The following is an 11,609-nucleotide window of genomic DNA, read 5'->3' as shown; positions in this document are numbered from 1 at the left end:
TTATAATGTAAATATCTGATATGTAGGATATCTGATATGGAATCCCCCAAAGAGGTCGTGACCCACAGTTGATAAATGCTTCTTTAGAGGAACATAACCTATGTCAAACCTACAACAAAGGCTATTTAATAGCTTGGTGTACACAGTATGGTCCTGGTAGTGCAACAACATCTGTCTGTATACAGGCGAAACAAAGAATTACACAGCTGCTCAGCCACAAGGAAGTCTCATCCATTCTAGCCTGACACTGCTACTGGTCTTCAGTTCACACCGGAGGGAAAGAGCTAGGCTCAAGTGTCAGCAAATATGGCCACAGCAGTGCCAGCAACAGGCTAGAAGCACATAACAGCAAGGAGAAAAGGTGATCAGGAAGAAATCACTAGCTGTTCCCTCTGACCTCCTCCTTTCTGGGCATCTGCTGGAAGATGCCCACACCACACCAGAGGAGTGCTCTCACCCTTACCTCCCTCACACACTGACCCAGCCAGAACGTGTCTCTTACTTGATTACAGATTCAATCAAGTTGACAACCAAGTTTAGCTATCACAGTGGCTAAGATCTGTGAAGAACTAAGCTACCTGGATCCCACCTATGCTACGAAGGACGGTGTCGTTCTCTACCACTCTTCCTTAGGACTCTAGTTTCTGAGGTGTGGGCTGAGGGGAGTCCCGGGTTGCTCTGCTGATGTTTGGGTAGGCTTATGCCATGCTGAAGAGTCTTTGGTAAGGCTATTGTTATGCCAGGAGCAGGTAGAGAGGAACTGGAGGACAGCAGGAGCCTAGTTAAGACCAGCCATTATAAAGACTGTGGCTGGAAACTTTCTCAGAGTTCTAAGAAACTCTGGAAACCTCTGGAGGCATGTCTCTTGACTTGCGGGACTAAGTTGTAACTTACTTCTTGCTGGTCTCCCCGTAGACTTTTATTCCATTAATCAAAGAGTCTCATTTATAACAAACTATTTTTATATATTCTTTAAATTATTTTACATCTATACAATGTATTTTGATCATATTCATCTTTCACTTTCCACTTCTAGCCACACTGTTCAGCTCCTCCAACACGATTTCTTCAAATTTCATGTCTTCTTTTTAAAAATAGTTCTTTTTATAAAAAAAAAATGCATAACTCGCTGAATCCAGTTAGGGCTGTCATTGAGCACACAGCTGAGAGGCTATCTAGTGGACTGTGGGCAACATACCTGGGGCCTCTCATGAGGAAAAAGGATTCTTCCTTCCCTAGAAGCAATCAGTTGCCAATAACTCCTTATCTACATCCTCTGGAGCCCTTCATCACCCATGCTGGGATTTTGACTGATTTGATATTGTGCATGTAACCACATCTATAGTATGGCATCAGCATCAGCAGCCTCAGGGGAGAGTAAGAGATGGAGATGGAGATGGGGATGGGGATGGGATGAGGATGGGGATGGAGATGGGGAGGGGGAGGGGAAGAGGGAGCAAGGGGAGGAGGGGAGGGGAAGGGGATGGGGAGGGGAGAGGAAAAATAGGAGAGGGGAGAGTGGAGAGTGGATAAAAAGCCTGTGTGGGTACATATGGAGGGCAGCATTTGATGTCATGACGTCTTCCTCAATAGCTTCTCTACCTTAGATTTTGAGACAAGGTTTGTTCACTGAGTCTGCAACTCATCCTTTCAGCTGAACTGGCCAATTAAGGAGCCCCAGGAAGTGCATCACTGTGGTTTACCTCTCTTCTAGCTTCTTATGTGGGGGCTGGGGGATTTGAACTTGGGAACTTGTGGTTAGAGCCAGTCACTCTTTTTGATGTTGAGACTAGAGCTTTGTCCATGCTAGCCAAACATTCTGCTACTGATTTCTGACTTAAGTCCCACCTTTTTATTAAGAACCTTTCACATTTGACCTTCATATGTAACTTACATGTCAAAAAAAGATTACTTTAAGTGCAGGAAACAGTCAGTTTTAGTGTATTGGTAGGGCTGTAGAGCCATCACCATGAAGTAATTTTAACCTGTTTCTATCAACAGCTCTGCAATGAGACATTGTACCAATTAAAACTCACCCTCCCATTCCCCTAAACCCAATCTACTTTTACTTTCTGTAGATTTGCTTAGTCTGCACACTTCACTTAAACGAGATCACACAATATATAGTCTTTCTGTGTCTGGGGTTTTTCTTGGGAAGAGTTAAAAATACATTTATTTATAAGATGTATGTATTATGTCTGACTATATGTATGTATGCATGTGTTCCAGGTGAATGCCTGGTGCCTGCAGTGCTCAGAAGAGGGGTCTTGTCCTTGAGAACTGGAGTTACTTGCAGTTATGAGCTGTCACATGGGTTCTTGGAAATGAACCTGAGCATCAAGAGCTCCTAACTACTGAGACTTCTCTCTAGCCCCGGCATAATATTTCATATTATGACATAATATTGCGGTTCTTCCATATTGTAACATAGACCAGTACTTTGTACCTTTTTATTATTCAATACTATTCCATTATCTGGAAATGCTAAGTCATGTTGATCCATTTATCAATAAGTGGACATTTGAGCTATTTTTGATGCTATCCCTGATGGACTTGATGTCTTCATTTCATTTCTGGCTTGCTAGTTGCAGTGTACAGAGATGCACAGGAACTTTTTTGAACTTACACTCTGCAATCTTGCTAAACTTTAAAAAAATACTTTTTCTTTAGTAGATTCTTTGAGATTTTTTTTCCTATTTTCTAAGATCATGTCATGTGTGACAGAGGCAGTTTTACTTCTTTCTTTCCATCTGGATGTTTTTATTTTGCTTATGGTTCCCGTGTCACCTCTCTCTAGTCTGCTGTGATGTTTCCCAGTTCAGACTCATTATCCAAGCTGCTCTGGTTCTCCTCTTGTACGCTGTGAATTTCACATTGAAACTTGAGGACTCGATGCCAAAAATAGACAAAAGGGAGAAAGAATCTAAGGGGTTCAAGTTTGAGTTTTGTTTTTCATCTGAGCCAACCTTTGTATTCTCCCTCCTAGGTTTCTGGCTTTAAAATGCTGCCTTTGGATTAGCTGGCTATGAAGAAGCTATAGTCAGAGAGAAGAGGAGACCATTGTTTCTCAATAGTTCAGGAAGAGATGGTGGGAACAATGGGCCTTGGAACTGGCCTGTGGAGACAGTATTGTCGCTATGGGCATCCCTCAACACCCCCATAAGATGTATTAAATTTTTTTAAAAGAAGATTTCTTTAGTGTTGCTAGAATGGACTAGGAGTTCAAAAGTATTCTGGATCCTTTGCTGAGGAGACCACCCGGATGCTTTTTGTGCTCTAATGGACGGCATCCACTGCCTTCTCAGGCTTGGCCTTCATCCTTGTTAATGACTGCTACTTTTATCTCTCCACTCTCCGTGTGGAAGCCTCTAATTTTGTAAGTATATATTAAGCAAGTGCTGGAGGTAGCACCCTCCAATACACGCTGTATATGGGGTAGGAAGTGAGCTGGTTGTGTTTGTGGATGGGGAGGACAAAACGTAAGGAACCACAATCCCTGTGTATTTGAGTTCTTGACAGAAGCAAGTTCAACTGTGATGTAATGCGAGGACAAGGAAAGGAGCAGACAGTCTCAAAACTGCAGGAGAATAATCACGTGGCTTAGAGCACATATGGTAAAAAGAACGACATAATGAGATGAAGGGACACTGCTACTATAAACTGGGATATAGCAATGGGAGAGACATAGTGTCTGCTGTTTAGATTCTGACAGACTGACAATTAACGGAAGCTCATAAATATTTTTTCAATGTTGTGGATCCCTTTGGCCTAGGAAGATGCCATGGCATGCTGTGTTCTGTGTCTTTTAATGTTGAAAAGGACACATTGTAAAAAGGTATTTTTGTTCAGCTAGTTCTGTTCCCCACCATCCCTCTTCCCCTCCCTGTCTCCTCCACTCTCCTTCTTCTCTCTCTCTTTTTTTCTCCTCCCTCACATAGCTAGGGCCTGGGCATTGCACATACAGCTGAGCTACATCTGCAGCCTCAGCCATCTAATTGCTAAACTAAAGGATATTTCTCTGGCGCTGTAAATCTAATCATATTATACTTTTAGTTACCAAACAAGACAACATCAAAACCAAAACTATATACATATGTATATATCTCCTAAAAATTTTAGACTTCTTGGAGGTAAAGTACCAAACTAGAAACTTTCCAAAACAGCTCATCTTGACTTTGTCTAACGCTGCTTTAATTCCTTCATGAATCGATTACTTTTCTCTGCCTAATCATTCTGTGATTATTATTATTATTATTATTATTTATGTAAGTAAATAGGAGACACAAACGCGGGAAGCAGAGTTCTGTCTATATCTTTGTGTAAATAATTTTTCCCTGTGTATTTTCACACGTAGATTTGAAAGTCTTACATTAAAAGTTGCACTTCACACAGACTGACAAATGCATGTCATAAGAAAGGAACATAATAAGCAAATGTAGTCTTGGCCCCTTTAAGACTAAATGGCAAAACGTTAGTGTTAGAGGTTTCTGAATTGGAATATAAAAATTGCTTGTTTAGGGGAGTGCCTCTTCCATATCTAGCTTTGAGTTATTTGGAGAGCCTGTATCTACTTAACTGAACTAAGATTCTAGAGTAAACTGCAAAACAAGCTGGTTGGGTATACATACTTCCTTGAAAGTTGATCAGTAAGAGGCCTCTAGGGCCGACAAGACTACAACTCCCAGAATGCTTCGTTCACTTTATAACGTAGGGAGTGCGACCTGTCACAGCACCTATCGCGCCACATCGAGACTACAATTCCCACTATTCTCAGAGGCTCCGGAAGCCCTGTTAAGCACTACCTGTTGCCATAGCATCCGGGTCTGGTCCAGCCAATCCTAGTGCAGCTTCCGATAAGAGGCGGGCAGCTTGCTTCTCAGGCTAATCCGAGGCGCCCTACTTCTGGCATGTGACCGGAGGAGGCGGGCTTTTGGGACCGGCGCCTTCTCCTTGCTTTTTGGGGTCGTGGCCTTGCTCCTGCCCGGCAAGGGAAGTGTCCTGGGCTTTCACGCGCAAGTGTGCGCGTGGGTCCTGACGTGCTCGTAGGTCCAGGCTCAGACTCTGCGGGGACAGAAGCAGGAGCCATGGGCGGGACCGCTAGCACCCGCCGGGTCACCTTCGAGGCGGATGAGAACGAGAACATCACCGTGGTGAAGGGCATCCGGGTGAGTGCCGTGGGCGGGCGGAGGGCAGCCCTTGAACTCGGATCCCAACGCAGAGATGTGCCTGGGACAGCTGCAGCTGCTTTCTCCGCTCTCGGCCCGCCCTGCTGTCCCGCTAGAAGTCTGGGTCTCTGGGAAGAAGCTCGTAGTTTCAAGACTCGGAACCTCCATTCAGAGAAAGTTCTTGGTTGTGTGCCAGGCGCCATGCACTGTGCTGGGGTGGTGGTGCCAGGTCACCGCAGTCGTCCTTGCTCACTAGTTGCAGGACTTTATTGAAACTCTTGCTTCACTGTGCCGGTCTGTGTGCCTCCTATACAGGACCCGAGCCCTTTTCCACGCACATTTCTCTCTCAGAGTGAATTGGTGTGTTAAGGATTACTCTTATAGCCTCTGTTATTCCATGTCCCTCTTCTGGTATCACCTCTTCCCCCAACACATACATACACTCATGCATTTAAGTCATTCCTGTCCCTGCTGGCTAATTTCTGACTTCTGGTTCTTTCCCTTCCACCTGATAATGTCGTTTTCTCAGGCACCTCCCCTGTGGTTTGTTGGCCCAAGTTTTGAACCTGGCCCAGTTACTACCGGCCCACAACTGCCAGCCTGGTAGGGGCGGAGGTCGGTTTGCGGTCCTTCAAGGTTGTAGAGCCAAGACAGTAAGTTCTAAGGGATTCGTTGTAGAGACTTCTTAAATGCCCTCTGCGTGTGCTTGACACAAGGACTGAAAACTTGAATTTCCTCTAGGGTGTTAGTATACACACTAGTAACTTTAATATTCTCCTTTGCCCCTGACTTTGGAGCTTCATGGTTTGGGAAATACACTTGTACCTAGTAAATAAAGCACTATGACTTCAGAAGGTTTTAGAGTACTTCATATTTTCTGTCTACTGCTTTTACACAACTACCCTTAATCAATTAACTATGTAAGAGTTACAAGGAAATAAAACTTTAAAAACATTTCAACTGTTTGAAAACTTTTTCCTTTGGAATTTGTTACTTTGAAAAGAACTTATTAAAGTTTCCTTGATTAGAAACTCCAGACTGTTGAATTCAGTTTTTGGGTCTGTGACAGCAATTCTCACTATGCTAGTGACAGAACTCTTTGCCTGTTGTGGTTTAGTTGGTACTTTTTGTAGTAAGATAAGAATTACTGCAAACTTGAGTTTTATTCAGAGATGGAGAAAAAAAAAAGGAAAAGAAAGTCTATTAAAGTCTTTGAATATTCCACACTAGAGAGTGAAAACTTTAAAAAAAAAGAAAGTAAATTTCAGGTGAGAAGATTTTGTTTAGAAAATTCATTAAGTCCATCTCCTCATGTGTCACCACAGACAGGCCAGTGACACAAATTGAAAAGAGTTTGGGCACAGCATAGAGATTCAGATACAATATCAGATAAGGTAGAGTGATAGGCAGGGCAGTAGGGATAAATGGTGAGACTGTTTTAAAGGACTTTTGTAAACTTAAAAAAAACAACTATGTCACACACACAACTTCAGCCACACAACTTGACATAAGCATCCTTTCTCAGATACATTTTATTTCTATTGTTACAGTGCAGGCCCAGGCAGGCTCGAATTGTATGCAGCTCTTTGAATGCCCTTCGAAAATTTCTCCTTTGCTTCTGGTCTTTTCAAAGATGGCCTGTAATCTCCTTGAGCGCCATCCAGTTTTCTTGTTCTTCAGACTGGTGGAGCTGAGTATGTCTCTCAGCTCTCTATTTTTATTCTGGCTCTGAAGTCACATGGGCTTCTTGACACTGTCAATTTTTTTGAGAACAAAATATAGACTGTTGCAGCTTTTCCCAAAACTGGTATGCTGTTGAATTGGGAGGACTTGGAGCCATTTTGGGTTCCTTGAGGTCATGGACAGGAGAAAGCCAACTTGGAATTAAGCTGTCATTTTTAAATTAGCCTGTGGCTCTGGGCAAGTCACTTCTCTGTTGACACATTCTTATTCGTAAAGTGGAATCTTATCACTTCGTTTGGTTAGGGTAAGAGGATAAAGTATGTAAAGCACCTGTTGAATTGTAGGCTTCTAGTTGATTATCATTATTATTAATTTTTGAGGTGCTGAGAATTGAACTTAGGCCCTCACATGTGCTAGACAAGCCGTGTACCATTGATCTATATACTTCCAAGCTGCTTTGTAGATTTATAAATAAGTGGTCATCATTATCATAAGGTTCCTTTCACATTTGAAATTACAAAGTTCTTTGGAATCCAACAAACCTGGGTTCAGATCTTTGTAGGATTTAGTATAGCTTATGGCATGGACAGGTCACCTTTGATTGCATTTCCCTCTCCAGTGTTTCACTGTAACTGCATATAAATGAGAATGAGGCTGTGTGTGTGTGTGTGTGTGTGTGTGTGTGTGTACGTGTGTGTGTGTACCTAGTCCTGTGTCTAGGCTTGGAGTTCCTCAGGAGAGCTGAAACTTAAATCCACAATAACTAAACAGAAGAGCGTGTCATGCCCCAATGAGAGACCCTTACAGAGTAGACTCAGGATCCTGAGGTCATCCATTTCCTGTGTGAGTCTTGTAAATTTCTTGTAGCTGCTCTTGATGCTTTTCTTGGCTTTGCTTTGCAGGCATGAGAACAGTAGTCTTAGCGTGAAAGCAAGGCTTTGTCTTTAGGCAGTTGCTAAAACACAGACAGATGAGGCCCAAACTTCAGTTTTGGATCTTTCGGGTTAATGCAACTTGGCTGAAGAAGGTTTTTCCAATTTTGATCAGTTTTACAGTGTTTAGCATCATCACTTGAGAAAATTAAAGAGTATACCAGTAATTCAGTACTCACTGCTGGACAACCAGTTTGTGTTCTGTCCCATTGATGAGGATAGCAATTTCATCTTCTGTTTTCCTAATAAGAAAGAATAGCATTTAGTGAGCAACAGAAAACTAACTAGGCTGAGTTTATTGATAGATTAATCATGAATATCCATATTGTTTCTTTTTTTGCTGAGGTGCTTATGGCTTGAGGTACTTAAAAGACCTACAACTTGAAACAGTGTCAAGTTTCAAGTTTCTTCTTGTTGACAGGCACTACTTTTTTATGATATATATATATATATATATATATATATGCTCTTGCTTTTTTCCTTATTTTGAGCTGTTGCTAGTATTTTTTTTTGTCCTCTGTAAAACAGCCTGTATTCTTACGCCTGGTTTCAATTTTGCATATGGAACTACTCATATGGACTGAATGAAGGATTACCCTCTTGCCTTGCACTGTCTCTAAGTCTCAAATACATTTTCTAGTGATAGAAAAACATGCACTTTTATTACTCACATTACATGTGCTTAATAGGATTTTTGTGTCCACCTGCTGTGCCTGCTTAGAAGGTATGTTTAGAACCCGGCCTTTCATAACTTTATCTAAAACATCAGAGCTGAGTGAGCTTTTTCAGAGCAAATGTCAACTTCAATGAGTATCATTTTCAAAGTTATACTTATCACTGATTCTGGCATAACGAATCTCTGCAGCTGGCCTTGAAGCTGCCAGCTGACATTCATAGGAGTCACTCAGAGCGCCATGCACACCTCCATGAAACACACCATGTGCTTTGGCAGATGTTGATAGCTGAAAGCCCCTAATTGAAGAGATTTCTTAATGTGGGATGCTGTAGAGGGTTTAGTGTTAGTAAGGGTTATGCATTTATTTGGTTAGCCATAGGAACTGTGGGTGATTTAGTTAGCTGATAGAGAATTGGTCCCTTTCAACTTTAGGGTTTGTGGATGACTTGGACCATCTTAAGTTTTCTAGGATTCAGAACACAGAAGCAAGCTACATGTGAACTGAAAAGAAAATGTTTTACAGAAGTGAGTCTGTGTGTTGTCCCTGCCATCCCATTTTGTCTCTTTTGTGTGGGAGTCAGGCCTTAAAAAGGTAGCAGGGAACTAGTGCTCACAGAAAATGACCTGTTCCTTTGTGGAGGGAAAATCAAGAGAGGAAATTGCACTGGTGTTCTTTAAGTCAATTTGATAAGAAACATCTAAAAACATCTAAAAACTGTTAGGGGCTGAAGTTGTGAACTGTTCTGTGTCATGTGACTGCCACATTTACCACCTCAAAGATAACTTGAGCTTTCCTCTCTGAGGGCAGAAGACTTTATCTTTGTTCCTCTTACTCAGCCTCCTGTGTCTGAAAAAATACTGAGTTCTGGATTGGTGGGTGGTATGTTTGTGTAAATTTTGGATAAGACCAAGCATAGTGGGTGGGAAGAGTTAGTGGGTTGACTAACTGATCTCTCTCTCTCTCTCCCTCTGGAGGCCACTGTGTGAGTCAACTGGTAGCCAAGTTCTACCTGCTTAAATGTCTTCGAATAGGGTAGATAGGCAAAGCCAGCTAATTCTGTCAATAGGCCTGCTTGTCGGAACACTCCTTATTGTAATGTGGTTCTTTGGATACATAGGTGGTCACTGTGAATTTTGTAAGGTATGGACTCTGCTTTCAACAATGCAGTGAACACAATTTTATTTACATCAAATTAATCCATAGACTCCAAAGTCCAGAGGCCTCCGGGTATAGCTTGTAGCATCAATAACTGTAGAGGGATGTTACTTCACATTTAGTATTTGTCTGGATAGAGATTCCTTTGGCACCTGGAAGGTAAGTGTAGCAGATGGGTCAGCAAATGGGAAAAGGCTCTTCTAAGACAAACATGTTTCCTGGAGAGTTTCCTCTTATTGAGGCTGCTTGTCCAGCTCTTACTGAAGCTTATGTTGTACTTTTGATTCCCACCTCTACCCAACTTTGGGTTGGTTTTTATCACAGAGAAAAGCTCAGCTGTTCTACAGCTATAGGTTGAGTGTGTGCCACCTTGGTCAGCATCTATCAGTCTTGTCTGCTGCCTCACAAGTGAGTGCCTCTTCCCAGAGATCAGATGAGACCTGAGTTGACAGGTGAGACCGTAGAGCATGGTTGCTGTGTTTGCATAGGCTGGGACAGCTGATAGTGCTCGAGTTCAGAAGGATTTGTAGCCTCAGGCTACCAGTACACCTCCAAGGCCCAAGAATTCAGCTGTAGACGAATAAATGAATGGGGACCCTGAGTCAGCCAACCCTGCAATATGCAGAGTTATCAACTCTGTACTCTGCTCATCATCAGTTCTTTGGATGGCATGTACCTGTGCTTGACTCCATGAGACCATCAGCTACACTGAGAAATGTGTGGTTGGTGTTAGAATAGCATTAATGAGCAAATATGGAGGCATCAGAGAAACCACAAAACCAACAAAAGGTAACAAATACTTACTGCTGGGTTGAGAGACATATTCTACTTCTGTGTCCCCAAAAGCATAGGGAGAGAAAACCCAATACTTTACACTAGCAACTCTCAACCCATGGGTTAAGTGACCCTTTCACAGGGGTCGTCTAAGACCATCAGAAAATGTAGACATTTACATTATGATTCATAATAATATCAAAGTACAATTATGAAGTAGCTACAAAAATAAATTTATGGTTGGGGTCACCACAACATGAGGAACTGTATTAAAGGGTAGCAATGTTAGGAAGGTTGAGGACCATTGTCTTACACACACCTACTAGGACCTATACAGATGCTGGTAAGAACTTCAGACCCTCATCCTCAGCCCCATGTGGAGAAGGAGCTCCATGTTAAGTTTAGGCCCAGGTGATAAGAATGAACTATAAGAAACGAGTCTGTGGCTGTGGTTCTATGAATGAGCCAGATAGTTTATGGTATACTATAGTCCTCATATACCCCAATGGCCAAAACTTTGACCTCCCAGAGAGGGTAAGCGAGGTGGCTGGCCTCTTTCCTGAGCCAGCTGTTTCTGTTTGAAGGGCAGTGCTTTGAGGCTGCTTTAGGGATTGAAAGGACTTTTTGTAGTTGCTATAGAAAATAATCAGTATGCGTTTTGAAGGGAAAGTAGATGGTATGTTTAAATATATAGTATTTATAGCTAAAACTTGAGTTTTGGCTAATGTTGCTGACCAGTTATAGTTACGTGTAATTTTAATTTTACAGTTCTTTGATTTTGGGTTGAAATTTAGAAATGTAAATTAAAATGTAAAAGTTACTGCATGTTTAAATTATATAAACTAATGAACTTTATATAATGGTTTATAGGAATGATAATATGTAGTATTACCATTTTTTTAGTTAGTGAGAATCAAACCCAGGGCCTTATGTCTGCTAGGCAAGTGTCCTACCATTGAGCTCTGGTCCCATCAGTACAGTTATGTAGAATAAATTATAACATCTAATACATTGCTATGAAATATATGGTGTATATGAATTAAATGTATTACGTATCACTTAATGTAATGTATATCATTTAAAATAGCCCTAAGCTTGAGAAATGAGAGGGAATGGTGTGCTCTTAACGTATGTAGGAGGACTGATGGATTATGTTGCTTCAAGGGCATGTGACTGGAGGTTGGGGCAGCCAGTGCTGGGCTCAGTGCTCCCTGTAACTGAAT

At 41.9% G+C, this 11,609-nt stretch overlaps 1 protein-coding gene across 1 annotated transcript in view; it reads left to right on the top strand.

The window, feature by feature from the left end:
- Positions 1-4,944: 4,944 nt before the first annotated feature.
- Chchd3 (coiled-coil-helix-coiled-coil-helix domain containing 3) overlaps positions 4,945-11,609 on the top strand; it is a 201,609-nt gene continuing 194,944 nt past the window's right edge. Inside the window, exon 1 of the mRNA XM_028768451.1 lies at positions 4,945-5,165. Coding sequence (XP_028624284.1) covers positions 5,085-5,165 — 81 coding nt within the window. The 5' untranslated portion in view covers positions 4,945-5,084. The remainder of the gene's footprint in view (positions 5,166-11,609) is intronic.

This window comes from Grammomys surdaster, unplaced genomic scaffold (genome assembly GCF_004785775.1).
Source record: "Grammomys surdaster isolate TR1022 unplaced genomic scaffold, NIH_TR_1.0 186, whole genome shotgun sequence".
In the NCBI taxonomy this organism is placed as follows: domain Eukaryota; kingdom Metazoa; phylum Chordata; class Mammalia; order Rodentia; family Muridae; genus Grammomys; species Grammomys surdaster.
The sequence above is the reverse complement of the archived record's forward strand: the minus strand, read 5'-3'. Positions and strand labels throughout refer to the sequence as shown.